Here is a 27,710-nt window from a genome sequence, read left to right as displayed (position 1 = left end):
TATCTCCTTAGCCCTTTCAATCCATGCCCCTCTCTGATATCTGTCTCTTCCTGTTTGCCTGTCTGGCCATCGTGACACCAAACACATCTTACTGTCTTGTCTCTCGCTATTTCATCACCTACAGTATCTGATCTCTCTTATAAGAACAAACACTTCACTTCAAATTACGGCAGGCATCTTGCATTCTGCTGAGTAACACTGGTTTTGATAGGAAGCGTTCTTTATTTGTCTAAGTTGTTGCGTCGCCCCCTGCAGGCAGCTGCCCCATGCCCCGGAGAACCCCGCGGCGACGTTGAGCACATCAGAAAAGAGAGCCATCAACTTGACCTGGACCAAACCGTTTGATGGCAACAGTCCCCTCATACGCTACATCCTGGAGGTTTCCGAGAACAGTAAGTCTCATACGCTACATCCTGGAGGTTTCCCAGAACAGTAAGTCTCATACGCTACATCCTGGAGGTTTCCCAGAACAGTAAGTCTCATACGCTACATCCTGGAGGTTTCCCAGAACAGTAAGTCTCATATGCTACATCCTGGAGGTTTCCCAGAACAGTAAGTCTCATACGCTACATCCTGGAGGTTTCCCAGAACAGTAAGTCTCATACGCTACATCCTGGAGGTTTCCCAGAACAGTAAGTCTATGCTACATCCTGGAGGTTTCCCAGAACAGTAAGTCTCATACGCTACATCCTGGAGTTTTCCCAGAACAGTAAGTCTCATACGCTACATCCTGGAGGTTTCCCAGAACAGTAAGTCTCATACGCTACATCCTGGAGGTTTCCCAGAACAGTGCGTCTCATACGCTACATCCTGGAGGTTTCCCAGAACAGTGCGTCTCATACGCTACATCCTGGAGGTTTCCCAGAACAGTAAGTCTCATACGCTACATCCTGGAGGTTTCCCAGAACAGTAAGTCTCATACGCTACATCCTGGAGGTTTCCCAGAACAGTAAGTCTATGCTACATCCTGGAGGTTTCCCAGAACAGTAAGTCTATGCTACATCCTGGAGGTTTCCCAGAACAGTAAGTCTATGCTACATCCTGGAGGTTTCCCAGAACAGTAAGTCTCATACGCTACATCCTGGAGTTTTCCCAGAACAGTAAGTCTCATACGCTACATCCTGGAGGTTTCCCAGAACAGTGCGTCTCATACGCTACATCCTGGAGGTTTCCCAGAACAGTAAGTCTCATACGCTACATCCTGGAGGTTTCCCAGTACAGTAAGTCTATGCTACATCCTGGAGGTTTCCCAGAACAGTACGTCTTATACTCTACATCCTGGAGGTTTCCCAGAACAGTAAGTCTCTGCCAGCCGTCCATCGCGTCTCTCCCTGCCTCCCGCGCTTTATCTGCAGCCGCCCTTTTGCATCTGTGTACCCAACTTTGGCATCCATGCTTTATTTATGAGGAGTTGAGTTTAGCACAGAGTGAGTCAGGCTTTTGAGATCAATATTGCTGCAGGGAGTTAAAAAGAGAATTTAAATGTTGGTTGTTTAGAAACATTTATTTTTTCTTTCCAGGAGGCAGCCCTCTGGTGTCTTGTTTAGGCGGAAAAGAAGGAACATTTACAGCAAAGAATCTAGCCTCTAGAAGAAACATTTGCCAGAATAATTATGGTTTTTAATCTTAATTTGGACACGTACTCTACCCTACACTCTACTACAACAATTTTCACGTTCATTTATTTTGAGGAGCATGTACTACTTGGGGGGCAGCACTGCAGAACCCTTGGAGGCATGCTGTGAGCAGGTCTTATTTTTTCTATTTAGCTTCTCTTCCCCCCTAGCATGATTATGTGATGAGTTTGAATTTAAAAATCTGAAGGAAAATTGTTAGCAAATTTGAATGCTTTACTTGCAAAACCGACATTTTAAAGGATGTTAAAGTGTTTCTCAAGTCATGAGCGATGGACATGTATCATTTTGGGACCAGGGATATATATGTTTTTGAGTGTAACCCTCTCCGTCTGGATGTTGTTTCCTGTAGATGTTTTAGAGTGTAACCCTTTCCGTCTGGATGTTGTTTTCTCTAGATGTTTTAGAGTGTAACCCTTTCCGTCTGGATGTTGTTTCATCTAGATGTTTTAGAGTGTAACCCTTTCCATCTGGATGTTCACTGCCGCATCACTGCCGCTTACTGAAACAATATAACCTGTTAAGCTTTGATAACTTTGTCAAATTTTCCAATCTTAAACTGGTTTTTAAATGTCTACATAATTTAGCACCTGAGCCTCTGAGCCGATTTGTCAGTCAACAAAGCGGCATCAGGGTTACCAGGGGCACGGCTAGTGGAAACTGCAAAATTGCACGCCGCAAAACCTCTTTCGGACAGTCCGCGTTCTCCATTAAGGGGTCTCAAATGTGGAACACACTGCCGGAGGAAATAAAACTAAACCTAGAAATTAAGGGTTTTAATAAAAACGTCAAAGACTGGTTGAAGCTCCAACAGGTTTGTACACACTAAACACACACTTTTAACTAAACTGAACATAATTGGAACTGTCTTAACTGTGATATTTGAATTGTTACTGTACTGACATTTGACCTGAATTTTACGTTTAGTAGCCTATCTGATCTTTGATATGTGTCTTTTTATTGTATTTTGCTGTATTTTTGTGTATTATTATTTTTATTTTACAGGAATGTCGGGTTACATCTAGGGACTGGCATTGCAAACTAGCCCTGGCTATACATGCTTTGGTACAACTCATCATAGGTTTACTGACATTTTATGTTGTGAACACTATATGTACGTGTACCTGTCCCTATTCAAATAAACAAATAAATGAAATGAAATGTTGTTTCCTCTAGATGCACCCTGGGCCATCTTGCTGGCCAACATCGAGCCTGAGTCCATGGCGGTGACGGTGAACGGCTTGATCCCCGCCCGCTCCTATCAGTTCCGCCTCTGTGCCGTTAATGATGTGGGCAAGGGACAGTTCAGCAAGGAGACTGACCGGTGAGCTCCATACCACATAGTCTGGTCCGAGAAATCGCCATCCACACACCCCCTATGCAGACCCTTTCCATTCCTGCCATCCCATATTAACCTACTATCCTACTTCGGTTTATTCTCCCCACTTAACCAAGTTACTTAACCAAGTCACTTAACAAAGTCACTTAACCAAGTCACTTAACCAAGTCACTTAACCAAGTTACTTAACCAAGTTACGTAACCAAGTCACTTAACAAAGTCACTTAACCAAGTCACTTAACCAAGTTACTTAACCAAGTCACTTAACAAAGTCACTTAACCAAGTCACTTAACCAAGTTACTTAACCAAGTCACTTAACCAAGTTACTTAACCAAGTCACTTAACCAAGTCACTTAACCAAGTTACTTAACAAAGTCACTTAACCAAGTCACTTAAAGGGGCCATATTATGCATTTCTTAATTTTGTATCATATATATGTTGTTACAATCTTGGATGGTCATATTAAACATGGGCTAAGCTTCAAATAAATAGGTGAAAGTGTTTTAATGTTACCCCCATGAACCCCCCCTCCCTCACATGAAGTCTCGTAGACGAGAGCACATGGATTTGTGCGAGAACATAGTTCTAGTGACGTCAGGTTGCCATGGTGATAACAAGCCTAGCCCGGGCCGGCAGTGCGCGCGTGCCATAGCCTTCACCCGTCCCCCCTGCCCCTCCCTTCCCTGTTCTGACTGCTCCAGTACGTGGGAACAGTACAGGGAACTAGCAAGCGTAACTGCTGTCTGTCTGATTCTGACCCACTGAGTCTGACGGTCTAACCACCGTGTAGAAAGAGATGTAATGCAGGATAGGCAAGCGAATGTGTTTGGATGGAAGTTTGACGCTAGGCCAATCAGAGGCAGAGAGGGGCGGGTTATGCCTTCGCATAGCCTTCGCCATCATCCCAAAAAAAATATCGCCTCCAGTACACTGCCGAATTGTCAACCTAACCCGCGTCACCAGGCGCTCTCCAACAGTAGTCTCATGGAATAACGGATTTCAGACCGCAAAAACAAGGAGACGGCTTGGAAGTGAGCCAGGATGTAGGACTGAAGTGGTAAGTTCTGAAAATATGTGTCTCATTCCAGCATCGGTTGTACCTAGCAGCTAGGAAGCGCTAACGTTACTTACCGCTGGCTGGGTAACGTTAGCACTTGCTATTAGCCTAGCAGCACAGCTGCCTTTCATAGACATGAACAACCGATGAATGACGAAGGCACACATTTTCAGAACTTGTAACGTTAGTCCAACTTGCTGACTTCTCCAAGTCCTCATTTTGGTTTGGTCCGTGTAGCCTTTGCTAGGAGAGGCACACTATAGTCACAAGCATTTGGGAAGTTAGCTAACTAGCTACATTAGCTGTTGTGTTGTGGCTTGAATGTGACGACAATAGTGTGAAGCTGTAAAACAATTATATAAACGAGCAAGGGATTGTCAAAACGAATTTGACCATCGATAACAAACGTGACTTGGGCGTAACAAGCAAGGCTATCAATTGATATATCAACATCCCCCTAGCTATCTACAGCTCCGCTCGGCCCGGCCGAGCAGGGCATCACGTACCGCGGCCAAACACAAAAACTCCTCACGCTGCCCTCCTGGAGTATTTTCCGGAGGGTGGGGGTTCAGGGACAGGACCTAAAACAGAGCGTTTCAGACAGAGGCTGAACTGAAGGGGGCAGTGAGAGCCAGTACAAGATAAACAATGAGTTTTTTCAACTATGAATGATGCAATAAGTTACTCTACTGGAGGCCAACAATAAAATAACAATACATTATATTAGCAAAATATGGGCCCTTTAACCAAGTTACTTAACCAAGTCACTTAACCAAGTCACTTAACCAAGTTACTTAACAAAGTCACTTAAGCAAGTCACTTAACCAAGTCATACAACATTGTTTCAGCTTCTTTTTGTGGAGTCCTTTTTCTTATTTTTTTTCTATTTCATGGTATTTTGCACAAGGCAGCCTGGTAAGGATGTGCATACACTACCTTCTAGCAATATTGGTACTCTCTTCCTGTGACCCAGGTTAATGAAAAAATATGACTTTTTTAATGTGTGGAAGCAGTGGAGACAGACTCATGAGGTGACCCATTTTACTGGTTTCCAGCCCACTCGAAAAATTGGCCAATGAAACTGTGCAGTGCACTGATAGATAGTATAATTGGAAATAGGATGGAGAAATGTTAGAAATGTGGCAAAAAAAATAGAGAATATTCTGGGCCAGAACTTCATGGTTACAAGTCAATAACATAGTTTGATAAGGCAATCTGTTTTGTAGACAACCAGTTTGACTGATCCCCTCACCCCAGGGTGTTCGTCTTATGTGTGCTTATCAGTGAGAGAGAGATAGGCTATAGTGTGTAAGCCTAGCAAATACAGACACACACCTGCAAACACACAGTCTTGTGCGCACACACACATACACACACACACACACACACACACACACACACACACACACACACACACACACACACACACACGTGCACACACAACACTCCCTCTCATTCTGAAAGCTGAGAGAGGGATTTAGGTGTGAGGGGAGATCAGGTTTGGTCTCTCTATGACCTCACATAACTTACAGTAGCTCCCTCCAGCAGTCTGTCACGCTAGCTCACATAGCCAGCCAGCACACATGCGTGTGTGCATGGTGCCAGCCCCCCTAGCCGGAGAGAGCCATGGGGGGCGTGTGTGCAGGGTGCCAGCCTCCCTAGCCGGAGGAGAACCATGGGGGGCATGTGTGCAGGGTGCCAGCCCCCCTAGCCAGAGAACCATGGGGGGCGTGTGTACAGGGTGCCAGCCCCCCTAGCCGGAGAGAGCCATGGGGGGCGTGTGTACAGGGTGCCAGCCCCCCTAGCCGGAGGAGAACCATTAGGGGCGTGTGTGCAGGGTGCCAGCCCCCCTAGCCGGAGGAGAACCATGGGGGAGGCGTGTGTGCAGGGTCCCAGCCCCCCTAGCCGGAGGAGAGCCATGGGGGGGGCGTGTGTGCAGGGTGGCAGCCCCCCTAGCCGGAGGAGAGCCATGGGGGGCGTGTGTGCAGGGTGCCAGCCCCCCTAGCCGGAGGAGAACCATTGGGGGCGTGTGTGCAGGGTGCCAGCCCCCCTAGCCGGAGGAGAACCATGGGGGAGGACGTGAGGACGTGTGTGCAGGGTGCCAGCCCCCCTAGCCGGAGGAGAGCCATGGGGGGCGTGTGTGCAGGGTGCCAGCCCCCCTAGCCGGAGGAGAAACATTGGGGGCGTGTGTGCAGGGTGCCAGCCCCCCTAGCCGGAGGAGAACCATGGGGGGGGGGCGTGTGTGCAGGGTGCCAGCCCCCCTAGCTGGAGGAGAACCATGGGGGGGGGCGTGTGTGCAGGGTGCCAGCCCCCCTAGCCGGAGGAGAGCCATGGGGGGGGGGGGGGGCGTGTGTGCAGGGTGCCAGCCCCCCTAGCCGGAGGAGAGCCATGGGGGGCGTGTGTGCAGGGTGCTGGCACCGAGCACTTTGTGACGCCGTTTCATTCTAAGTCGCAGCCACTGATCTCACTCCCATCGTTCATGCGCATCCTCTCCCCAGGCGCTTATGTTTTTTTGTCAGGGTAAGCATATAGATTTTATGTGGCTGAATTGATTTAGTATCCTATGACTTTCTCCGCTGTGGTATTAGCTCAGTCTGTCAGGTTGGGCACTAGAGATATAGCACTATATTAGACAATACTGGCATTCAAGCTACCGTGTGGTTTTTTAACAAAGGCGAAGAAACAGCTGCGAGAGGGAGAGAAACAGGAGAGCACAGTGATATTATGAACAGCAACTATTTCAGTTGAAACTATACTGTGGTACTCAACTTCAAATTGCTTTGCTTCATTTGAGCTATCTGTTGGATACAAACTCTGAGCCCATTCCAAAGCTTCGTATTTCTCCTTTGAAATCAGTGGCCGCGTTAAGCAAATATTTTCCATCTTTTACAGAATGTTGTTCACGACCCTGTCTGTCAAAATGACAGATAATGAGAAAGTCTTAACGCAACTTCGGTTTGAAATAAACCAAATCTCTGCGTTGACGATGACTCCAGGACAGGAAACTGTTCTTTAGAACCTGGCCTCACTTCCCTCTCTCTATGTGTGTGTGTGTGTGTGTGTGTGTGTGTGTGTGTGTGTGTGTGTGTGTTCTGCAGTGTCTCTCTCCCTGAGGAGCCCCCCAGCGCTGCCCCTCAGAATGTCATTGCCAGCGGTCGAACCAACCAGTCCATCATGATCCAGTGGCAGCCTCCACCGGAGAGCCATCAGAACGGCATCCTCCGGGGCTACAGCGTCCGGTAAGACCCCCGTTACACGCCCCGCACTGACCCCTCTCCACTGCGCTTACCATTTATTTTAACTGTTAACACACACAAGCTACACTGCAAACATTTTGGCCAGCATGAGGTTGAACTCCTGTATGACCTGCTACACTCAAAACAGCTCTTGCAAGGGGAGAGTGTCGATGTCCAGGTTTTGTCTACAATGGGAAAGATAGAGGCGTATGAGAATTGAATCTAGCCAAGTGTGGACTGTGCAGAGTGGCTCTGCAAGGCGCTGTGTTCACCCATTTATCATGGATGTGTTTACATAGTGCCCATATATTTTAGTGACAATTAACACTAGTGCATTTTAATTTCATTCAGTGCGGGTGAAAATGTAAAGACTGCTCTGACTCGAACACAGCGTTTCCTATTCTAAAAGGTAGAGTTAACAATATGCCAAACTGACTGTAAACCCTGGAAACATGTTATTAGTTTGGTTTTCTGTCGTCTTGTTATTTATTACACCTATATGAAACAGCAGGGGTTCTGCAGACAACAGTCAATGCTGTCACCAACTGTTGTTTTAATGGCTGCGGTTGGCTGGTGCTCTATCTCCCCCTTGCTGTAGTACCAGTGAACTGCACATCATGACTGGACCAGCAAAGCATTCTGTTGCTCTGAACTGGCAGTGCGTGGCCAAATACTTATTGATTGCCTCCAGTATGGTAAATTAAAGTTGATTTCAGAAGAGCACGTACAAGCAGTCACACTGGCTAAGACAATACCATTAATCACAATGACTGTTTACTCATAATGATACTGTATTTGTCCCTGGAGGGAGATGCAGAGTTCAGGGTCACCTACAGCGACGCTCCTTCAATGTCTTGCTCAAGGACACTTCAGCAGGCCCGGTGCTTGCCAATAGAGGCCTGAGTCATCAAGTTGAAGGATTAACCTCTAGGCCACTATGCCTCCCCAAATATATCAGAATAAATATCCAGTATCATACTACAATTTAATTAAGTGAGCCAGAGTGACTCGTAAATACATTTTATAGAGTAATGGATTGATATGAGCAGAAAAAAACTATGCATCATATTAATCTCTAGATTCCTTCTCTCTGCTTCTGCGTCTTTCCCCCCTCTACAAACGAAACTAAGATTTCTTCACAACAAACAATCCTAACCCATGCTAGGTTTCTAATGTACTTATCTGTACTGTATGCCAGGTACCGTCTCACGGGGCTGCCTGTCGACTACCAGTCCAAGAACATTTCCCACCCAGATGTCACCAACCTGCTCCTAGAGGACCTCATCATCTGGACCAATTATGAGATTGAAGTGGCTGCCTACAATGGGGCCGGTCTGGGCACCTTCAGTCACAAGGTTACAGAGTGGACGCTGCAGGGAGGTGAGAGCACATACACTACCAACAATTCCCCCATCGATGTTTTCATTTGCCCCTTGTAGCAGTGACTGGGGGATTTGTGATGTCATCAGTGATGTCGTCGTAGCAGTGACTGGGGGATTTGTGATGTCATCAGTGGTGTCGTCGTAGCAGTGACTCGGGGATTTGTGATGTCATCAGTGGTGTCGTCGTAGCAGTGACTGGTGGATTTGTGATGTCATCAGTGGTGTCGTCATAGCAGTGACTGGGGAATTATTCTGGTTCTGTTTCATATTGACGTTTTTTTATGGATGCAAATTGACTTAGTTACAATGAGTGCTACACTAGAAAGCCATAGGGTTAAAGCCACATCACCTTGACAACCGATGGAACAAATATTTTCCTGTGACAAAAGAATGACTGATAGAGGAAAAAATATGCAAACAAAAGAGAGCTAAGGAGTTTCTAGGAAAGGGCTAATTGTGTGGTTACCTCGAGGTTTGATTCTTACTGTCTTACATGGGATCTTTATTGTGATCAACATGCTAACTGTAACCTTCAGAGGGAAATCGAAAGCTTTTGTGCTATGACACAATGCTGTAACGCTCAAAAGATCCCGACTTTCACACACAAAAGCAGACTCATTCTTAATCGATTATTTGGCTTGTCCATCATACCAAGAAGACCAAAGATGATACACGCAGAGTATGTTCTTCTTCAATAATGATTGTGTCATTTTCAATGAGTCTGCTCTGATATCTATTATGCCAGTCAAGCCTCTCGAGTGTCCATTCATTTATGATGAATAAGGCAGGAAGTCAATACACTGCAAGTACAGTATTGATCTTGGACACAAGCAGGAAATTCCGATGCTTGGTGCATATGTTTATATTGTTTTATGTTTATATCTGCGTGTGAAAGATTCACCAAAATCCAATGAGAACTGGTCACCCAAATGTATAATACAACTTTATTAATCCCCCAAATGGCAATTTGATTGAAATGTAGTCCTATTAATTCTGCTGTGTGGTGTGACATCTTCCTCAAATCACCAGCAGCTCACAGTCACATGTTAACACTAGAATGCCCAGAGCGGTCATTTTGACCTTTTTGAAAATTATATGTGCAATAACTTTGTTGAATTAAGAAATACAGTGCTGCTGGTACCTGACTTTAGATAAAAGTGTCTGTATTGTCACTTAAAATAGTTTTTTATATCAATTACACAAAAGGCAAAGAAAATATTATAATTTTTTACCTAGAAAGACTATAGACGGTCATTTTGACCTCTAGGGTTCTAGACCTATTTTTTTGTCTATATTTTCACATTTTGGTGTTTTGTCTTTTTAAAATACTAGGCATCTTGCGTGCTACACACGCGCGATTCCTAGGCTGACATCATCAGTGATGTCACAATGCCTCCTTGTGTGTGTGTGTGTGTGTGTGTGTGTGTGTGTGTGTGTGTGTGTGTGAAAATGTGTCTCCTTATGACATCACTGATTACATTATCAGTGGGACAAAAATTTAAACAGAGAACAGAGCCCACATTGCCAAATTTGCTGCTTTCGGGCGGAAACCTTGTATCCTCAAATTTATGGAATTAAATAAGGGCCAAATATATTTTGAGCTTGAGAAACATTGTTTGTAAACTTTGAACTTGAACTTTGAACTTGTATGTCTGTAAATAAAACTTGTACCTGTAAAAATATCTTGTCCATCTGAGAGAAAGTTTTGTGCATCTGCAACCCATTTTTGTATCGGCAACCCATTTTTGTATCTGTAGACATATCTTGTGCATCTGGGAATAAGTTTTGTACACACGGATAGAATTTGTGCGTCTTCAAAAATATTTTTTACAAGTACAAAAATTTCCTACGTTCGTGTGCGACCTTGAATGCAGCACTTGCAAATTTCCTACGTTCGTGTGCGACCCTGAAAGCACCACGGACAAATTCATATTGCGAGCTTGGATGTCTGTTTACAAGTACAGATTTTCTTTACGAGTACGAATTCTGCCACCCAACCATGTCAACTTGGGGCCATAAATCTGAGCGGACTGGCCAATCAGGTTAGACCCAGTCCCCTCCCACTGAATATCGGATCGTATCGAATAAAACAATTGACAATTGACCAGAAACTCAACCAGAAACTTCTTCCGCCTTAAACAAACAGACAAACGACAAACAGAGCTTTGGTAGTTTGGAAGGAATACGAGCTTCAGGTAAGTGGCCACTTGAAGTAAATCGACATAAAGTAGAAGTTTTGTTGGTTTTATGAGACATTTAACTGCACGACCAGGGAGCCATTTCATAGCATGTTACTACACAGGCTTTCCCAGTGAGCTAACTGACGCTAGCTAGGTTAGCTAATGTTAGCTAGCTGCTTCATTCAATTTCCCAAAATAAACTAAATCACTATTTAACCCGCTAGCGTAAGGGGTAATTTGACTCTAACGTTACAGCTCACGTAAGCTATAAAGACTGTGTCCAGTCTTAGTACAGTTAATTTAGTAGCTGGCTAACGTATCCTGGCTAGCTGGGGACTGCCCCCTAGTCCGATACCTCACGAGTCCGACACCTCATGGTTTTGGCTAGTATGTCAATGAATCATTACATTTTATTATTTAACGCTATATAGCGTTACTGTAGGTCTGCTGTTGTACTGGGTCAGGCGATTGGCTGGTATTAGTAGCGTTATGAGTGAGGTACTTCACACAGCCTCACAAACTAGTGTCACGAACTAACGTTAAATCTGCAAGTACAAAGGGCACGTTTGTATAATAGTAATAGTAATAATAGAATAACAGTCATTATATTGAACGTGACATGACGGCCTATGTGACGTTATTGTAAGACCCTGGAGCATTAGCTATCGGATAGCTATGAACGTTACTACTCCAAACAATCAATCAATCAAATGTATATGAATATGGCGTTACTGTAGGGCTACTGTTGTACGGGTCAGCCGAGTAACGTTAAAGCAATGAATACATATTCATGCCTTAAAATCGTGAAATAGTCTAAATTAACGTTAGCGTCCTTGGGCTAGCCAAACTCAATTCAAATGCATGCCGTTTTGCTGCGGTTCAAAAGTGACAATAACAGGCGTTTCAGGTTATAATAGTAATTTTATTCCCTCAGAGTAACTGCTCAGTGTATTCAATGCATGTCGAATTGAAGAGTGGCGCCATGTAATCCACTTTATTATGCTTAAAAATTGCGATACATAACCCAACTAAGGTCAGCGTCACTGATTTGCATTAGCTGCATATTTCCTGTGTAAACGTTATCATCAGAGTATAATATAATGATGGCATGCTGATACCTGTTACAGTAAAGTCTGTCACGTGACATGTTTATAGCTGTGCTGTGTCTGTATAGTTCTGTATAGCTCTAATGTAGTCATGTGTACAGCACTGCAGATTGTAGCTTGCTATCTAACCTAGAGCAGAGGTTTTCAGAGTCCAATGGCCACAGGCAGGAATGATTTCCTGTGCCTCTCCTTGCATCTAGGTGGGATCAGCCTCTCACTGAACGTACTCCTGTGTTTGACTAGCACGCCGTGGAATGGGTGCGAGTCATTGCTCATGATGGAGCGTAGCCTGGACAAAGTCATCTTCTCCGACACCGCAGTCAGAGAGCCCAGATCCAGCCCCACAATGTCCCTGACACAGAGAACCGTGGAAACCCCGTTCTTAAAGGTGAGTGTTGTTGTGACTTGCCTTGTTATTTGCAGCTGGTCTGTCCTCCATCAAGTTGTCAGTGGTTAATGGTGTGTACACTGGCCTGGCCTGGGTACCATGATGGGAGGCCAGCTTGGTGAGTAGCCTAGGCCTACAATATTTGACAATTTTTTGTTTCTCATCTGATTTCTATTTTATTCTTCTTTTTAATGTTTTGTGTTTCTTTGTATTCCCTCATACATAGCTTACATTTCCTCATATTGTTATTTTTCCTCCCTGTAAATCACAACCTTTCTTTTGGATGAATATCATGTAGATAAATATGGGGTAGGGTCGATAGTATAGATACAGTCTAGTATAGATACGAGACTAGATGGTGGGGGGAAACCATTTTAGCCCCATGGCCCATGGCTGTATTTTAATGGTGTTGTTTCTGTTGCCATGGCAGCAGTCTGTCCACTAATGGGAATGTAATGGCTTAAGTGTTATAAGAAGGCAGTATGTTGCCAATACAACATTGAGATTCCAAAGAGCTATAAAACAAGCCGGTGGTGTAGGATTGCATGGAGGCTGTTCCTTCTGATATCTAGTCTATCACAGTTAATGCGATATCTCCATCCTCAGACCTTTCCTTCTATTCCTCTGTCTCCAGGTCGCGGCAGCCGCGGAGTTCCTGAAGCAGTTGAAGCCGTACGTGGAGGAGGGCATCATCCGAGCCTTCCACTGCGCCACCGTGACGTGTTCAATGCTCACGCAATCCATTAGTTAGAAAAAATATCAAACAAAATTATTACTACTTTGTCTCTTGAAGTGTTAATATCAACAATTTAATTTTTCATTATGTAAGGATGGATTCTTTTGAATGAGTTTCAGACAGTAGCATTCTTTCTACAAAATTATGACTGACCCATAGAATTGGTCAACTAATACTCATACTATAACTAATAACAATAACTAGCATAGCAATAAGATTTTGACAGGGTTGCAATTATTGAACTGTTTTGGTCAATTCAGTAGGAATCAGCTGACCTAGGAGTTCCTGGTTGAAAATTACACCCAGCCGAGGGAGTACACAGGTGAGTGATCAGGGACAGGGAGAGACAATTTTATTGAAGCAGGCACAAGTATATAAGACAATAAACATTTTAAATTTAAAGCATAGGCCTACAATGTTTTAGTTGAACTATGAAGCTTTTGCACACACACAAAAAGTTTTTATTTTTATTTTCCTGAACACTTTTCGTGGACCCCCTGGCAAAGTGCCACGGACCCCCATTTGAGTCTGGTCTAACTGTCTCTCTCTCTGCCACGCCGACATTGTCCATCTAGTGCAGGATTGTCCAAACTTTTTTGAATTGGGGGTGAGGCGGCCGTGCAGGTGCTTCTCACCTCATATGGGTGTTATTAAAAAATATAAATAAAAATCACATACAATTGTACTTTGTTTGCCATCTGAAAACAGTAGTTCTGCATGTGCTGTTCCTACCTGGTGTTTCTACAAACTGTATGATAGTGCTGTCATTGTTAGGTGAAGGAAACAAATGCAAATTGAACTTGCTTGATTAACCAATAAAAAAATCTGTCCACGGGCCACAATTGGCCCCAGGGCCGGACTTTGGACATGCCTGGTCCTGAATAAATGCATCAGGGATAGGTTCTAGTCTTGTTTTGCATGGAAGAAGGTAGTAAGAGCAAACTGTTAAATCATTTTCTCATGTGTTACAGCCATCCTCAACCAGATACAACCCTGTCTGGCACTGGCCAGGAGTCACATCTGACAGCAGAAGACACAGAGGACAGCAGGACAGAAACAACAAGCCACTCTACCAGAGTCGGTAATAAGGCAATACAAGTACACAGGCAATATTATGTTGAAGCTCTTGTTTTGTTACACATTTTTCCTGTCCTTGGAAAATAATAATTCAGCTGAAATTAATATTGATATGAAACAAACTTTTTTTTTTTACTTGACAGCATTAATGAATACTAAAATTATATCTAATCATGATGATCTACCCGCAAATTATTCTTCAGCTACATTACTTGATCTTGGCCTGTGTTCACAGGGTACCTACACAGGTGTGGAAAGTCTGGAAACGCATTAAAAATGAATCTAATAATTTACAGGTCTTGAATATTTTGGGAATTTAAATGTTATAATGTTGTATAACAATGTTGTATTACATAATGTTATGTTGTGGAGCAGGGTAGGAAAAATACACTTTTAAGGGCTTTTTTTTGCCCTTGTGAGATATGTTTGGGGCATTGTGGATCATTTCCACAGCATGCATGGCCAATATTCAATAGGTAGTGACTCCCATCACTAAGCTTTCTGTTTAGTAATATGCTGTGGGTTCAAAACAAACTGTTTATATTTAATTTCTGCCCTTATAGATCCTTCAGGCATCTCTCCCTCATCTCTCCTCCCGTAACATCTCCACCAGTCTCAGTCCCGGGGCTGATCGGGATATCAGCCAGTGGAGTGCTCACCGCATCAGCCTATGTGGATGAAGATCACAGCTGGTGTGCAGCTCCTCGACGCAGCTGAACACCACAAATATATGTAGATGGGGAGATAACAGGAGAGAGTGAAAGCTATTACCAAGTATATGCACTACATTCTATTGGGCTAACTTCTAGTCATTGAAACTCACACCAGAAACACTGTGTTTTGTCCACGCCTCGCTCTGTTTTGCCCGGTGCTGCCCTGTCCCGCTCACACCTTGCTCACACCTTACCCACTTCATGCCTGGCTGCTCGAGTGCAGCACGCTGCATGCTTGAAAAACAGTGAATAGTAGTAGAATAGTAGAATCTTAAAGTATAGTACAACAGTATGTATTGGGTGCATCAAACATTTGATATTTGTGATCATGCTGCTTTAATAAACAAGGGAAGATTGAGAACAGTAATTTGGTGGGCAATCCCGGCAGTGCAATGTATTGCGGGATCAAGACAAGTTCTATGAAGTGTAAAGTAATATATACATTTATTCCTAAAATATAATCAAAACATTTACACTATGAACACTACATCTGTATACATAGCAATTTACTATTGAAAAATGTTTTTTGGGGTGGGGGGGACATTGTTTGTCCTTGTGATTGTAATTGTGGATAAAAACTATTAAACATTGTTTACCAAGTAAAGCCTTTTAAATGTTGTAGTTTCATCTTTGGTGATCATTTGCACTCATGAGATGATAAGGATGTTTAAAAATATGTGTTTGCCAATTTGTTATTGTTTAGCCATAAGTGTTTTCCAGATGTCTTTCAGAAAAAGAAAGCGACAGCTCCAGAAAGTTGACTGGAGTGTGGCCGCTCACAGACTGGTTCCCATGAATGCAGGCCAACCCAACAGACTCTTGGGTTATGCAGGAATGCTTACTGTATAGTTTCACTAACTTCCTGGATGCCTAGGGGATAATGATTATTTGATCTCAACAACTGAGACAAGATGGCTAGTCTAGACTATACAAAATGCACCATTGCTGATGAGTAAAATAATATTTTCAGTTGAAAGTCAACATTAAATAAACAAATAAAACATTAACAACAAGTTGCTTCAGATATCAACTTAATATAATATATACTGTCAAAAGTCCTGGAGAGAATTCTGCTGGACAGAGTTAAGGAGTTAATCTACTCCACAGACAAGCAGTTTGGTTTTAAAGCAAATGGCACACTGACCTCTGTATGCCTTAAAGGAAATTGTAAACAAATACAGATGGCAAAACCTCTAATTTCTTTTATGTTTTATTGATGCTTCTAAAGCCTTTGACCGTCAACCATAAAAAAAACTCATGCTATGTCAAAGAGGTTTGCCCAGCTATATTGTTAGGATTCTGGCCTTTTGGTATGCCCATCAGACTATGCAAGTTAAATGGAGCAACATATCAACCCTTTTTGGGGTTAGTAATGGGGTCCGTCAAGGTGGAATCTTATCCCTTCACAGTTCTTTTTAATCTGTATGTTGATGATTTGTCCAAGCAACTGAATGGTTGTAACACTGGGTGCCTTATTGGTAATACCCTAGTGAACCATTTAATGTACACAGATGATCTTGTTGTTCTGAGCCCAAGTAGTGCTGGTCTCCAGCAGCTCCTCACAATATGTACTGAATATGGTTTGGTACATGATATCAAATACAATGCCAGTAAGTGTTGTCTTAATTTGCAGGACCAAAGAGGACAAATGCTTGACATTTCCTGTTTTTAAATTGTCTGATAATAACCTTACTGTTTGTGATAATGTTAAATATCTAGGTCATTTTATTTCAGAGCAATTGTCAGATGAAGTTTAACATGTGTACAGATGGAGTGAAGGTGTCTCTGTTTAGAGCATACTGCACACCACTCTACACTGCTCACCTGTGGTCAGATTATAGGAGTCGGAGGTCAAGCATGCACAGACTTGAAGTGGCATATAATGCCATGAGAATATTGCTCAGGAGACCTAGATGGAGCTCTGCAAGTGAGATGTTTGTCACGGCATGTGTTAACACCTTCCAGGCACTGTTGAGGAATCTGATGTAGCCTACTGTATAAATATCTGTCGACTGAATGTCTCACATAATGTCATTATCAACATACAAGGGAGATGGGTGGGGGGAGGGATGCGGTTGGGATTTATTTGTTTATTTTGTCTTGTTTTATTTTACGCAATGTGCGTGTGCTCAAGCAGAGATGTTTATGGATCTGTAATATTGTCAACGAATGAGCAACTGTACGAAAAATAAAATAAATCTTGAAAAAAAAAATTTCATTATCAAGCTGTTGCTAAGTCCCTACTGTAGTGATGTCAGATATCAGTCACCTCTGGTATGTCGCTCTTATGAACACTGCACTATTTATTTGACTATTGCTTTTTTCCTACAGTCTGTAGGGATTCTTCTTGTTTTTCAAATTCAGTGTTTACATGTGTTTCAGTATGTACAAAATATGATTATCATCAAAACTTGCTTTTATACAGATCATATCGACATAGGTAAATATCTGTTATCAGCCATAACGGCAATGTTAATGTTGGTTATCGGTATTGGCCAAGATTTTCATATTGGTGCTCACTTGCATAATGTGAAAATGAATGTTATTGACCCAGTGTGTAGCCAGTCTACCCAGTTAGTGAGTGAATGTCCAAACAATGATGTATCTTTGAGGTTTTCATTTATTGTAGAATGATGTTGCAGACAGAAATAGATTTCCTTGATGCAATTAACATGATCGTGAAGTGATCCACATGATTTGCTGTTTAACAGAGTGGCTTGACAATTATTCTCTACACTTAGGCTAAGACCTATGTTAAAATTCCCATTCACCTGTGAGCTTGACACCTGAGATCAGCATTACCTCATAGAAGACTAGGTACATACTACCATCTAGTGGTCAAAATGTTTTTCAGCCAAAGACCACTTACAAGATGGAACATATACCGGGGACCCCCTCATTCTGATTTGTGATTTTGGGCTAAGCTTTATTGTTTCCACGGTAACGTGCTTTACTTTTAAATTGATAGGTTTGTTAGATTAGAATGTAATCCATGAACCATTTTAGATTCAAAGGATAAAATATTTTCATTGAACTATGAAGATTTTGCAAAAAAAAGCTTTCATTTTTATTTTCTTGAAAACTTTTCGCGGAACCCCAGGCAAGTGCCAGGGGGTCCCCGGACCCCCATACCACTGGTGTAAAATACCACCCATGATTCAAATCCTACAAATAAGAACAGAAATGGACAATGACAACAGGAGAGACTACATAACATTTCACTCGGACTAAAACGTCCAAAAAATTCAGATTTAAAGAAAATATTTTTTGAATGTTTTTTTTTTGAGAGACTTGACTTGGACTTGCCCCTCAAAGACTTGAGACTTGACTTGGACTTGAGCTCAAAGACTTGAGACTTGACTTAGACTTGCAAAAAATGACTTGAGTATCTCTGATCAAGCATGCCTCACCAAACGTTAAAACGGAACCATAAATGCAGTTATTGCAGAAATAAACTCATTAACAATTAAACAAGAACATATATGCATCTCCTTACGACAGTCCATAACCCGGGTCAACATCAACACTCGCGATAGCGGCAAGGATTTCCTCTTCAAATCTTTCGTAGTCTTTGTAACGTTCTGGGAGTTTAAGCAGGTTGAAGCAGGTTGAAGACTTTGGGTATGCGAAGCCATCCTGCGGAGTCGGCACTGGGAAGCACATTCCAGCCCACCCAGAACTGCACAAGTTTCCCAAGCAGGTTTGGACAGTGGACAGGCAGGTCTGTCTGGATCAGGTCCCGGAGGTATTCTTTGGAAACAACCAGCTTTGGTGTGCTGTTCTTCTCCCATTGATTTCATTGTCGATGAGGGTGACCAGCTGGGAAAGGCCTTCAAGTACCTTAAATAAAGTTTATATTTGTCACTAAAAGTCAACATAGTCATTCATTCATTCATTCACAGGCCTCAATTGTCAAAGCAGAGTAAGATAATTTTAGAGCATAAAACAATTGTATTCATATTTCAAACAACAGGATTGTTATTTTATCTATTTCGGCTTAGGGCTGCAAAGTTTAAAATGATAATAGTGATTAACACGTTCACTGCCATTGACGTATTAATACGTCAAAAATAATCCAACGGTTGACTGCCATTGACGTATTAATACGTCAAAAAAAATCGATTTTCTTTTTTTTGACGGTGCTACGTGGATCAATGTTCCCCGCGTCTCCTATGGAGATATTGGAAGTATTGAATGTGTATAATCTATTTTACCGACCAGCTAGGTGGCGACGGTCCTCTCCCGACAGAGAGAAAGTCAACCAAGGCGGCTGCTTCCTCCATTCTCAAGGAAATGGCTTGGCGATTTTACAGTCAGAAACGAACGAGCCTCATTCTCATACTGTAGGCGGGGACGCTTTCGCGCTGCTGCGGTGGGGGGTTCCAGAAATGGACTGGGTGGGCAGCATAAAGCCTAGAGTCGCACGGGGCTTCATCGGGGCTCTCAAACCCAAGAGACGAGTGAGACCTATCCACACTTGCTGCCAGGGAGGGAGGCTGCTCAAACTCGCTGCCAGGGAGGGAGGCTGCTCAAACTCGCAGCAGCAGCAGCAGCAGCAGAGCACTCGCTTGTGACAAACGCAGGCTGAAAGCCACTAGACACGCCCACGGAGGGAGGAGTTGAAGGAGAGGGCGTTCGGAACTATATTGTTTAGATGTCTGATCTCTCACTGATGTCAAAAATAAATGGTTAAAGTGACTGTTCTGCCTGTTTGATTGAATTTCACAAAACTGCGATTATCTCAGCTTTCACTCTCAGACGCTAAAACCATGCTGTACTCAACGGCTAATATCTACATAACTACTAACTCTACAAACTAACTCTTTTAGACAGAGAAAGCACACATTCTATTAGTACTTTTGTGAACTTTGTGTTGACAAACTCCAAGCAGAAAAGAATCCTCGGCTCTTGTAAAATGAGCCAGAATCCTCAAAAAACGGCTTGGCAAAAGCTACCTACAGCAAAAAAAAAATGGCTGGCAGTCAATGTGTTAATATAACACCCTCTGACACTGACTACTGTCAGTACAATGTTACACCAAAAAAAGAAACAATATTCTGCAGTTGTAGAGTGGATGAAGTTATGGCCCTCTGCCGCCTGTCATCCCCCCTCTCTCCTGTCTACAACTTTCCTACGTAATAAAGGCCAAAAAAAGACACCTACAGTTCTCCACTCTCTCCATAGCTCCTCATCAAACAACGCATCACCTTCAAAGCCCACCACAGCCTGGCACCCCCCTTATCTGACTAACCTCCTCCTCTCCCATCGCCCCACCCAAACCCTCCGATCCTCATCCACTGTTTCGCTCACTGTTCCTCCATACAAATTCCACAGCTTTGGAGATCGAGCATTCTCGAGAGCAGCACCACGACTTTGGAACTCTCTTCACAAGCCTGTCAGAGACTCACCCTCACTCTCCACTTTCAAATCCCGACTCAAGACCTACCTGTTCTCCCAAGCGTACAACCTACCCTACCCTTAACCACATCTTCCGCCCATGTCACGCCCCCTCAACTCCCCTCCACCCGATTAGTTGTGTTATTTGTATGTTTGTTTTTTTCTGTTTACTGTGGACTCGAGATTGTCAGCGTCTTTGAGTCATTGAAAAGCAGCTATACAAAATACATTTAATTGTTATTATTCGATAAAGGTGAAAATATGCCCCAGACATAATCCATGAAATGAATAAAGAAGAACGAGTTCCATTTACATACAAGGGCAGTTAAGGAATAGCACCGCTTTCAAATGGTTAGAATAAGTATAGTGACTTCTGCCTTTTAATTCAACATACTCTTGCTTGGGAATGTGCATTCGATTGTCTGACAATGCCACTTTGTGTCCATGTCAGCGAGGTTGCTGAGATATCAAGGCACATGGAAGAAAGAGCAGTGAACTTACCTCCTGTGGGAAGTCTAAGCGAGCAGAGAGTGAGTTTATTAGAGTCATTTCACTCCGGCAGATAAACTCAACATAGTCCACGTCCAAGGGCTGTCGCTGACAGGCCTGCTCCAATCTAGAGCGCAGTCTGTTTAACACAAGACTTCCCACCATCACCTGTCAAAGAGATCATGAAATATGCTTTATATAAAAGCATCAGGCCTTATTGGAAAATACGTTGAATACATATACACAGTCCAGGATGCTATCAAGTGCTATAAAAACACAAACACTACAGCAACCTAGCCTACACCAAACAAGCAAAACATGTGTGAATCAAATTGATTTACAATTGCACAAGTGGAAATGAGACGTTAAAACACAAGTTAAATCACAAGTCACAACCCAAAGTCACAGCTTGTGGTGGGACATCAACATTAAAGCCCCACTATTTGGGGAAACTGCACCCTCACCTACATGCTACTCTTCTCATTCAGGTATCAGCCTTGTAGTAAGTAACTTAAGTAACCTTGGAGTAACCAGCCAATTGTGCAAAGTGTTTCTTTTCTACCTCCAAATAATTATTCTGTTATATACGGTATATAAATTCAGGTCCATGAGTGAAAAAGTTGCAACTTCTATTTTTCAGAAAAGTATTTAAATGTCCTCAATGGAGACTGACAATTGAACGAATGTCTAATGGAATGGACACTGTTATGGGCAAGCCTGGGTCTCACACAATATAGTGTTGCTTGTAACACATATATGCTTGCCTATTAGTAAGGTAGCCTACAAATGGCGAAAAAAAATAAAAAATGATTGAAAATAATTTAGGCTAAGCTGAGCACAGGCAAGGACAGTTGCAACTATTTTGCCTGAACAAAATAGAATATGGTTTTGATGTATTGAAAATCATACTGTCAGTATTTTTAAATACATGGTATACCGGAATACCTTAGTACCGACCAAAGCCTAATCGAAAGTATCATAAGTCACGGGTGGAATGGTGGATAAACATTGCATTTCCTTTAAAGCCCTTTCTAATAAATGCCCTCCGTTAGTTTGGTAGTGCAAATATAATATTTTTAGTACAAAGGGGTTAAGAAATGCTTTCATCAGCTCAGCAGTAACATGACACGGCTCTGAGAGATGAGGGAATGAAATAAAGCAGATATCCGAAAGTACAAACCGAAACAGATGAGAGAACACTCATGAACACTGCGGTTGGGCAGTCGGGTGTGCAGCTTTCTTAGAGGCGGGTCCATCTCGATCGTGGCCAAGGACGACTTGGCACATACAAAGATATAATGGAAACCGAAATCAGCGCGGAACGGCATGACTTGTTGTGGCCAAAGGTGTCAGTAGAAAAGCCCTAAAGTTTACATGCTGTGGGGAACAGGCGTTCAGGGTGCAGAGTGGGAATGATAGAAATCCCAGTCTATCTATTAGAAGTCAGCGTGTGTTCCATCAAAATGATTTAAAAGGCATTATATTAACGTAAAGAAAAAGTTGCATAATGGGGCTGCAACAGAGAAACAACGCAATGCACTTTCCTGTACAGCAAGAAGTTGGTAGTGCTGCACAGCTGATACAGATTCTGTTTATAGAAATAAGCATTTTCTGATAACCCACCTGAGATTCAGCAGAAGTGCCTGGGGGGTCGGTGGTCGAGGGAGGCGCACACACAATTTCTCCGTTGTCCTAGTGAAGTAAAAAGCAAACCATTATTTGATATTGCAAATTTAATTCTCAACCATATTCAGTCAGTCACTGGATCATGTGACTGTGAATAATATGACCTGTCTCCCAAGTAAAAAGCTGCAGGCTGACAGGTTTTCCGACCAATTACTTGAGGTTAGTTCAAGTGAGGCTGCTACCGAGCGGGGTAGCTTCAGAGTGTAACTTACCATGGTAACTGACCTGGAGTTCATCTAATCGAACTTCTTGGAATCTAAAATCCCAGATTTCTCTAGTCTAAACTATGGGTTGGGAAAATTCCAGTGTTGGGCAGTAGCTAGCAACAAATAGTGAAGCTATTTGTTGCTAGCGTGCTACATTTCTCTGGGGATAGCTTAAATGTAGTGAAGCTTATTTTTAATGTAGAGTAGCTGGTAGCTTAGCTCACCATATTGTCAAAGTAGCTTGCCCAACACTAATAAATCTAGAAATAGGTTGAATTCAAAGTGTTTTCCCTCACACACACACACACACACACACACACACACACACACACACACACACACACACACAATGTAAAGTAGCAAGCTACTTTTATTTTGGCATGGAGCCTGTAGCTGAGCGTGCTATATAATGAAAAAACATTGCATGGATGCAACTGGGACGTATCCTCAGTGATGTACCCTGGGGTCATTGGATGTTTCGGGTCTCGCAACATCATACACCCTCGCCCAGGTGACCCAGCCGGGGCTGGCCAAGCCCCAACTTACGTCCCAGTAGCTACCCACGGTCAGCCCTCTAGGAAGGGTTGAAGGTGGTCACGCGGTCAGGGCCACTCAATCCGCTGCTCCGGAACTACTCTGCCGGGACCGGGGGGGGGAAGGGCTCTGGTACGTAGAGGGACCGGGCTCTGTGGGTTGCCACCCGGCCGGGCTCCTCCCTCGTCTCACCAGGTCTAGGACCTGTGCGCTGCACCAGACTCCCCCGCTCCAAACATCTCATTCCGACTACATTTTACTGGGGATAGCTTCAAAGTAGTGAAGCTATATTTTAATGTAGAGTAGCTGGCAGCTTAGCTTACTACATTTTCAAAGTTGCTTGCCCAACACTGCAAAAATCTGTGTAGTCATTTAACCTGCTTTCTGGAATGCATCCTTTGGGAGACATATTACTGCTAATACAGTATATCAGGCATTGAGGCTAATCAAACCCTAAATAAATCTAGAAGCTGATGGCAGATTAAACAAAGGTCCTCCCATCATGAAAACAGATTTTGTTTGGAAAGGAAGGATTTGACATTTGACAGGGTTGATGGTACAGGTAGCCATGGTCACACCAGGATTAATGAGAATTGCTGGGTTTCATTAGTTGTTGTGGACTTCCCCCTCAGCCCCTTGGTGGTGAACTCTGGCCCATGAATTCATGCTTTATCGGTGTATAATGACAGAGTATCAAATTCTCAATTACCATTGCTGGGAAGAGCACGACAAGATTGAGGGTAGAATCAACAGGATAACCTGGGCTGGTAGGCAAAGAGAGAAAGAGAGAGAGGAAGAGGGAAAGACGGAGAGCAAATGGATGAAAAAGTCCCAGGTTATTAGAGAAAAGGTCAGTCACAGCAGCTATTTTATAAGAGCAAGACATATAAATCAACGATTGCCCGGAGATCATACCAACTACTTGCTGATAAATGTTGACATTTTGAATGTATTTAGAGCTTGTAAATCAATATCTGATACCAGACACCAGTTTAGCTTTGGCAACACTGGGCAGGTTGTTTAAAACAGTCATGTTCAATTGCAAGACATAGAAAAAGAAAATAGTATTGAAATAGTATTGTGTACATAGCATGTACAATGGTTTCCAAGCACATAATAATTCTGATTACAGCAATGCAACACAGGCTGATGTCCTGGCACATGGTTTGGGTGTGACACCTTTGTTGCCTCTGACTGATGTTTAGATGCTCAATCAATACAGCTTGCTGCAGTCAACTTCTATAAGCTTGCTTACAGATGTATTCATTTTGTCCAGTAGTATGTATTACTACTCCAGACAGCTAGCCTCCATTCCAAGTCCAGCCATAACGTTACACATCTCTGGACAGATAAACAATCACTGTCCAGTTAATCAGCTAGCTAGTCAGGTACATTAAAAATACATGTCATGGAAGTTGCCACCTATTCACATATCATACGGCTAACCTCGGTAACGCTACGTAAACAACCTGACTGACAAAGACGCAATGAAACTGACAGACAGATATTGAAAGGACGATACCAAGGAAACACAACTGCAACTCAAGACAGCTTTATACCTCAAAACGCTCACTAAGCATAGACATTCTCAGCAATAATGTCATGCTAACACTAAACACGTTAAAGCGATGAATCATCACTCATAACGCTACTAATACCAGCCAATCTCTGACCCAGTACAACAGTAGCCCTACAGTAACGCCATATTCATATAAATTTGATTGATTGATTGGAGTAGTAACGTTCATAGCTATCCGATAGCTAAAGCTCCAGGGTCTTACAATAACGTCACATAGGCCGTCATGTCACGTTCAATATAATGACTGTTATTCTATTATTACTATTACTATTACTATTATACAAACGTGCCCTTTGTACTTGATTTAACGTTAGTTCGTGAAGCTAGTTTGTGAGGCTGTGTGAAGTACCTCACTCATAACGCTACTAATACCAGCCAATCGCCTGACCCAGTACAACAGCAGACCTACAGTAACGCTATATAGCGTTAAATAATAAAATGTAGGCTAATGATTCATTGACATACTTTTGATAGCCCCGGTCGTGGCTTCAGCCTGTGCTGGAACATTGGTAGCAATGAAAGCTAACGCTAGCTAGCCCTGATACGTTAGCCAGCTACTAACTTAACTGTACTAAGACTGGACACGGTCTTTATAGCTTACGTGAGCTGTAACGTTAGTCAAATTACCCCTTACGCTAGCGGGTTAAATAGCGATTTAGTTTATTTGGGGAAATTGAATGAAGCAGCTAGCTAACATTAGCTAACCTAGCTAGCGTCAGTTAGCTCACTGGGAGAGCCTGTGTACTAACATGGGGATCATGTCTATCGTAACATGCTATGAAATGTCTCATAAAACCAACAAAACTTATATTTTATGTCGATTTACTTAAAGTGGCCACTTACCTGAAGCTCGTATTCTTTCCAAACTACCAAACTACACTGCTCTGTTTGTCTGTATTAGGCGGAAGAAGTTTCTGGTCAATTGTCAATTGTTTTATTCGATACGATCCGATATTCAGTGGGAGGGGACTGGGTCTAACCTGATTGGCCAGTCCGCTCAGATTTATGGCCCCAAGTTGACATGGTTGGGTGGCAGAATTCGTACTCGTAAAGAAAATCTGTACTTGTAAACAGACATCCAAGCTCGCAATATGAATTTGTCCGTGGTGCTTTCAGGGTCGCACACGAACGTAGGAAATTTGCAAGTGCTGCATTCAAGGTCGCACACGAACGTAGGAAATTTTTGTACTTGTAAAAAATATTTTTGAAGACGCACAAATTCTATCCGTGTGTACAAAACTTATTCCCAGATGCACAAGATATGTCTACAGATACAAAAATGGGTTGCCGATACAAAAATGGGTTGCAGATGCACAAAACTTTCTCTCAGATGGACAAGATATTTTTACAGGTACAAGTTTTATTTACAGACATACAAGTTCAAAGTTCAAGTTCAAAGTTTACAAACAATGTTTCTCAAGCTCAAAATACATATGGCACTTTATTGATTCCATACAAATTTAGCCATTTTCTTTTTATTTCATAAATGGATTTAGTGGGTACCCAAAAGTAACCTGTGAACATTTCAGGTACTTTGGACCAGAAAAAGATGTTATATTACTGGTTATTAATGTTGCTATTGATTGATTGATTGATTTCTTTATTTACGTGTCACACACCAATGGTGCCCAGCCCGTATGGGCTTATGAGACAAGACAAAAACAGATACAAAACTGTGGTTTACAATACTTCAGCTTCCATATTTCAGAATGCAAGATAGCAAACAAAAGGACACACAGTGTCATATAGAAAAATAGAACAAGATATTACTGTTACACTATGTTAAAATGTGAATGTTTTTTCTTCCTTGTGACAAATAGCTTTTTGGAGATACAAGGTTTCCACCCGACAGCGACGATTCTTAACACAATAAATGCATTCATCTCTCAATTGGGTATTTATCATGAAAGATTATAGAGTTTGGAATCTAGTGGTCAAAATGACCACTTATGCCAGGATCAGACTACACGATATTTTTTGTCGTTCACGATGTCACCATGTCAGACGAGGCCATCATACTGCCATCAATTCGTGACATGTCTTGGTCGGGAGACTGGCCACACTACAAGTTTATTCTCACTTAACACCGACAGAGCATCGTACGCCACCGTCATCACGTCGTCTGCAGTCGTCAGCGAGTTCACAGGTCGTCGGGGAGGCGGACCTGTGAACGAAATCTCCCAGCATGCAATACATTGACAAGAAATAGCAACCAAATCAGCCTAAATAGGCTAAAGTGGTAGATAGAAATAATGTTTATGTTAGCACTACATGCAATTGTAGAACATTTCAATATTGGACAAAATAAAATATTGAAATCCAAACACAACCCTATGTGAAACATATATGTAATCCAGGTGCTATATATATCCCTTGTAGAATTAACGTTATTTGGATGAGTGACAGCCTCTACTGTGATGCACTGTGATGTCCGCTCCAGCCTCGAATAAAACTTGGCTTACTTCATGTGCACGCCCACTATTTTCTTGCCCGCTGCTGCGAGATGAGAAGGAAGAGAAACGAGCATGCAGCCGACTCTTCTGAGCCCATGTTATTTGTAGTGAGCAATGCCCATTGCCCAGGCGTTTAAACGCAAATTAAAACACCCTGGCCTTTTTATCTCTTTTATTCTTTTGAGCGGAGCGGAGCGGGCGAAATCTGTATCGAGCGGGGAGGCGTTATTTCCAATCGCACATAGGTTACGCAAAAACCACCTGTGCCCGCCTACGCAGCAGTCAAGCGCCGGGATTGGCCAGGAGCAAGTCTTTTCTCTTCTTTTGACAGCTGGAATCTCCCACACCACAAATCGATTTCATCAACCAACTGAATTGCGGACATTGAAATTAATTATAAGTGTATTAACGCCAATGAAAACGTAACACAAGCTTTTAACACACAATCGATTTTTAAACATTTATTTCAAAACATATTGTAAAATTCAGGCCTTGTCAGCGAAGTGACATGTTGTT

The 27,710-nt window shown here is 42.7% G+C and overlaps 1 protein-coding gene and 1 long non-coding RNA gene across 2 annotated transcripts in view; one reads left to right on the top strand and one right to left on the bottom strand.

The window, feature by feature from the left end:
- LOC310775234 (protein sidekick-2-like) overlaps window positions 1–27,710 on the top strand; it is a gene marked incomplete at both ends in the record, with an annotated part of 447,718 nt that overhangs the window by 355,604 nt on the left and 64,404 nt on the right. Inside the window, 4 exon segments of the mRNA XM_083635352.1 lie at window positions 256–392; window positions 2,811–2,958; window positions 7,131–7,271; window positions 8,467–8,648. Of these exon segments, the coding sequence (XP_083491478.1) occupies window positions 256–392; window positions 2,811–2,958; window positions 7,131–7,271; window positions 8,467–8,648 (608 nt within the window).
- LOC310775236 lies at window positions 17,518–24,049 on the bottom strand. The gene is made up of 4 exons (XR_014552644.1): window positions 23,872–24,049; window positions 22,360–22,428; window positions 20,749–20,904; window positions 17,518–18,690 (listed from the first exon to the last, which is right to left on the bottom strand). It is a non-coding gene; the product is annotated as an uncharacterized lncRNA (long non-coding RNA).

The sequence above is a fragment of the Poromitra crassiceps genome (assembly GCF_964638095.1).
Source record: "Poromitra crassiceps genome assembly, chromosome: 4".
In the NCBI taxonomy this organism is placed as follows: Eukaryota; Metazoa; Chordata; class Actinopteri; order Beryciformes; family Melamphaidae; genus Poromitra; species Poromitra crassiceps.
The sequence above is the reverse complement of the archived record's forward strand: the minus strand, read 5'-3'. Positions and strand labels throughout refer to the sequence as shown.